Here is a 2,618-nt window from a genome sequence, read left to right as displayed (position 1 = left end):
GAAGTCTCTACACAAACTTTTCACAAATTAAGGAATATCTACAGAAATTCTCCAACCAGTTCAACATCATTGCAGTTTCAGAAACATGGATTAAAGAAGGCAAAAACATGGACTTTGAACTAAAGGGATTTAAACTGGTTTGTGTCAAAATATAAGGTTTGAAATCATAAATACAATGTGCTCTGCAATTGATAACCTAATGGAATGTGTGACTATTGAAATTCAAATGAAAGATAAATGTTAATTATCAGCTGTGTGTACATAACACCCGATTCAAAAATGGAAGACTTTATAGAATACATGGGAGAATTACTTTCAAAGGCAAATCAAAAGAAGATATTTATCTGTGGGGATACAAACATTGATTTACTTTAAAAAAAAACTCATTCACTGACTGAACAATTTGTAAATACACTGCATGTTATGGGACTGCAGCTGAGGTCAGCAGACTGACTGTTTTGAATACTTTTGCAGATGTGTTTAGACTACCAGAGAAGAAATGGACAAGGCCATATCACTATCTGCATTGTCACAGGCAGAGAGGAAAATGGAAAGCATGTCTGTTGTACAACGGCAATGAATAAGGAGACCTAAAATTGTCTGTGTATTGGAATGCATCTTCTTAAAAAAACATATGTTTTAACTGTATCAGTAGCTGTGTATCTGTGTATCTGAATCTTGTGGCAGTGGGGGCGGGACCTGATAAGCCTTTGGCTTCTCCTGCCACCCTTCGGACGATAACACAAAGTAATATGTGAGAATATGCAAAGAGAAAATTGTGTATTGTGTGTAATTGTCCGGAAGAATATATATATATTTTTTTTAATCAAAACTTAATTATTTTGAGGTACCTATTACCAAACTAGAATGTGTTTGTTATCAAAACTGTGGTCCCTGATAATGTTAACGACAACATTAAAACAGTATAACAACATCATTAAAACAGTGACTTTTCAGGTATCTTTCTTACTTCAAACATTGTTCCAGGGATCTAATGTTCAAAGTTTGTTTATTCAGTTATGAGAATATACTTTATAAAAATGCATTTATATACATGTATTTAAACAGAAAAACAAAAATATGAATCCTTCACAGTGATTTCTACAAGGCGATTAGAATCTGTAAATAATTAAAATTAAAGAAAAAAAACTTTTCACAGTATTTGTTCACTCCTCATTCTCGTCATCTAACCACTGAGCATCTTCCAGGATGTAGCCCAGCCCCATTGAACGCCGTGGTCGAGGTTTGGTTATAGCCATGTCCACTTCCTCCTCTGTATCCTCATCCGTCTGAAAGACAGATATACAGTCAACAGTCGCACACGTTTAAAAGTGAAATACTGCAAATCCACATTTCTCTCTACAAGATTTCTATTTTTTATGTCTGTTATGAAAGCAGGCATAAACCAGCCCTGCGTTCCAATCCCCATACACTATGCCAGAAAAAGATTTAGGATGTCCCAATACATGCACGTCAATTGTAGTATGCTGAAAATACACAATTGACCCACTAACTCCAATAGCATTTTGGAGTATTCGTCTTTATTCCTGACATTTCTCGAGATAATGAAAATAAATCTTCCTTATCTGATTTTTTTTCTCACCTTAAACTCCTCTGTACTTTATGTAGTGTAGTAAAATGAATGAGGATGTGATTTGGAACGCAGGGCAGCGCTGCTCAAACGAGAGAAGGGGAAATACACTGGTGAAAAGACTAGACTCACCTTAGGACAAACAACTCTTCTGACTTCCACATCTTCTCCAATGCAGTGAGGACCGGCCCAATGGGCTCTGTCTGCTTCACCCTCTGTAGAGAACCTCACATAGGCCACTGATTTCCCCCCAGGAATCTTCTTAATCTAGGATCAACAAATAAAGGACATGTATTTAATGAGGTGATAAATATCCAGGATCTTCATATTTTGTATAAATATATGAAGAAGGGCATTATAAAGCATTGTATTTTCAATCTTTACCTTACACGCTGTGACGGTGCCCCATTCTCTAAAGTAAGCGGCTATATATCCTTCATTTACATAGGAATTCAGCTTTGTAATCATCAATCCATGGTCCTGTGAAATGATAGAAAATCATAAGCATCATATGGCATTTTTTAGCTTAAAAAAAGAGAATGATCCTCCCTTTTTAAATGGGCAGAAAGATGTTTTACCAGTTCATAATTTTCAGCCAAAGCAGCCACGTGTTTCTTTGGAAGACAGACGTAAACTCTTTTTTTCGTTTCCATTTTTATCTGGAGGGATAAAATGTTGAGTTAGGAGATAGGAAATGTTTAACACTGTGCAGTGCTAAAGACTTGTAAAGTGGTTACAAAACAATGAAACGCAGACAATGTCCAAGAAAAACCAAAAAAAGCACATCAAAAGTTTGATTTCTTACGTTAATGTGAATGTTTTTTCCATCAGATGAGTGTGCATGTAATCAAGAAAGTTGTTACTTACCAGATGTATTTACCGAGCTGACCTTGTTGTTCCAAACAGACCAAAACCAAAGCACAGAGCAGCCGTCTGTGTAACCCTATATAGCATCCCTTATGTCACAACGTGGAAATCTCCTCCTCCTTTTATTTTTCCTGTGAAATCAAGTGACTGGTTCAAAGAA

The 2,618-nt window shown here is 36.1% G+C and overlaps 1 protein-coding gene across 1 annotated transcript; it reads right to left on the bottom strand.

Annotated features, from left to right (window-relative positions):
* Window positions 1-1,151: 1,151 nt before the first annotated feature.
* LOC307262630 (uncharacterized protein) lies at window positions 1,152-2,237 on the bottom strand. Its single transcript, XM_080043579.1, has 4 exons — window positions 2,170-2,237; window positions 1,976-2,071; window positions 1,724-1,858; window positions 1,152-1,289 (listed from the first exon to the last, which is right to left on the bottom strand). Exons 2-4 carry the CDS (start codon window positions 2,057-2,059, stop codon window positions 1,167-1,169), a joined length of 342 nt encoding a protein of 113 aa, XP_079899705.1. The 5' UTR covers window positions 2,060-2,071; window positions 2,170-2,237; the 3' UTR covers window positions 1,152-1,166.
* Between the last annotated feature and the right edge of the window lie 381 nt (window positions 2,238-2,618).

Source organism: Ammodytes marinus (genome assembly GCF_949987685.1).
Source record: "Ammodytes marinus genome assembly, chromosome: 16".
Classification (NCBI taxonomy): Eukaryota; Metazoa; Chordata; class Actinopteri; order Uranoscopiformes; family Ammodytidae; genus Ammodytes; species Ammodytes marinus.
This window is presented reverse-complemented; position numbering and strand designations above follow the sequence as displayed.

What these genes read in the sequence shown, in the direction of transcription:
- LOC307262630 (XM_080043579.1), bottom strand. Translation starts at nt 2,059, where the DNA reads ATGATTACAAAGCTGAATTCCTATGTAAATGAAGGATATATAGCCGCT. An exon ending in GCACCGTCACAGCGTGTAAG is followed by an intron (nt 1,859 to 1,975) that starts GTAAAGATTGAA and finishes TGTTGATCCTAG; the next exon opens with ATTAAGAAGATTCCTGGGGG. An exon ending in GAAGAGTTGTTTGTCCTAAG is followed by an intron (nt 1,290 to 1,723) that starts GTGAGTCTAGTC and finishes TCTGTCTTTCAG; the next exon opens with ACGGATGAGGATACAGAGGA.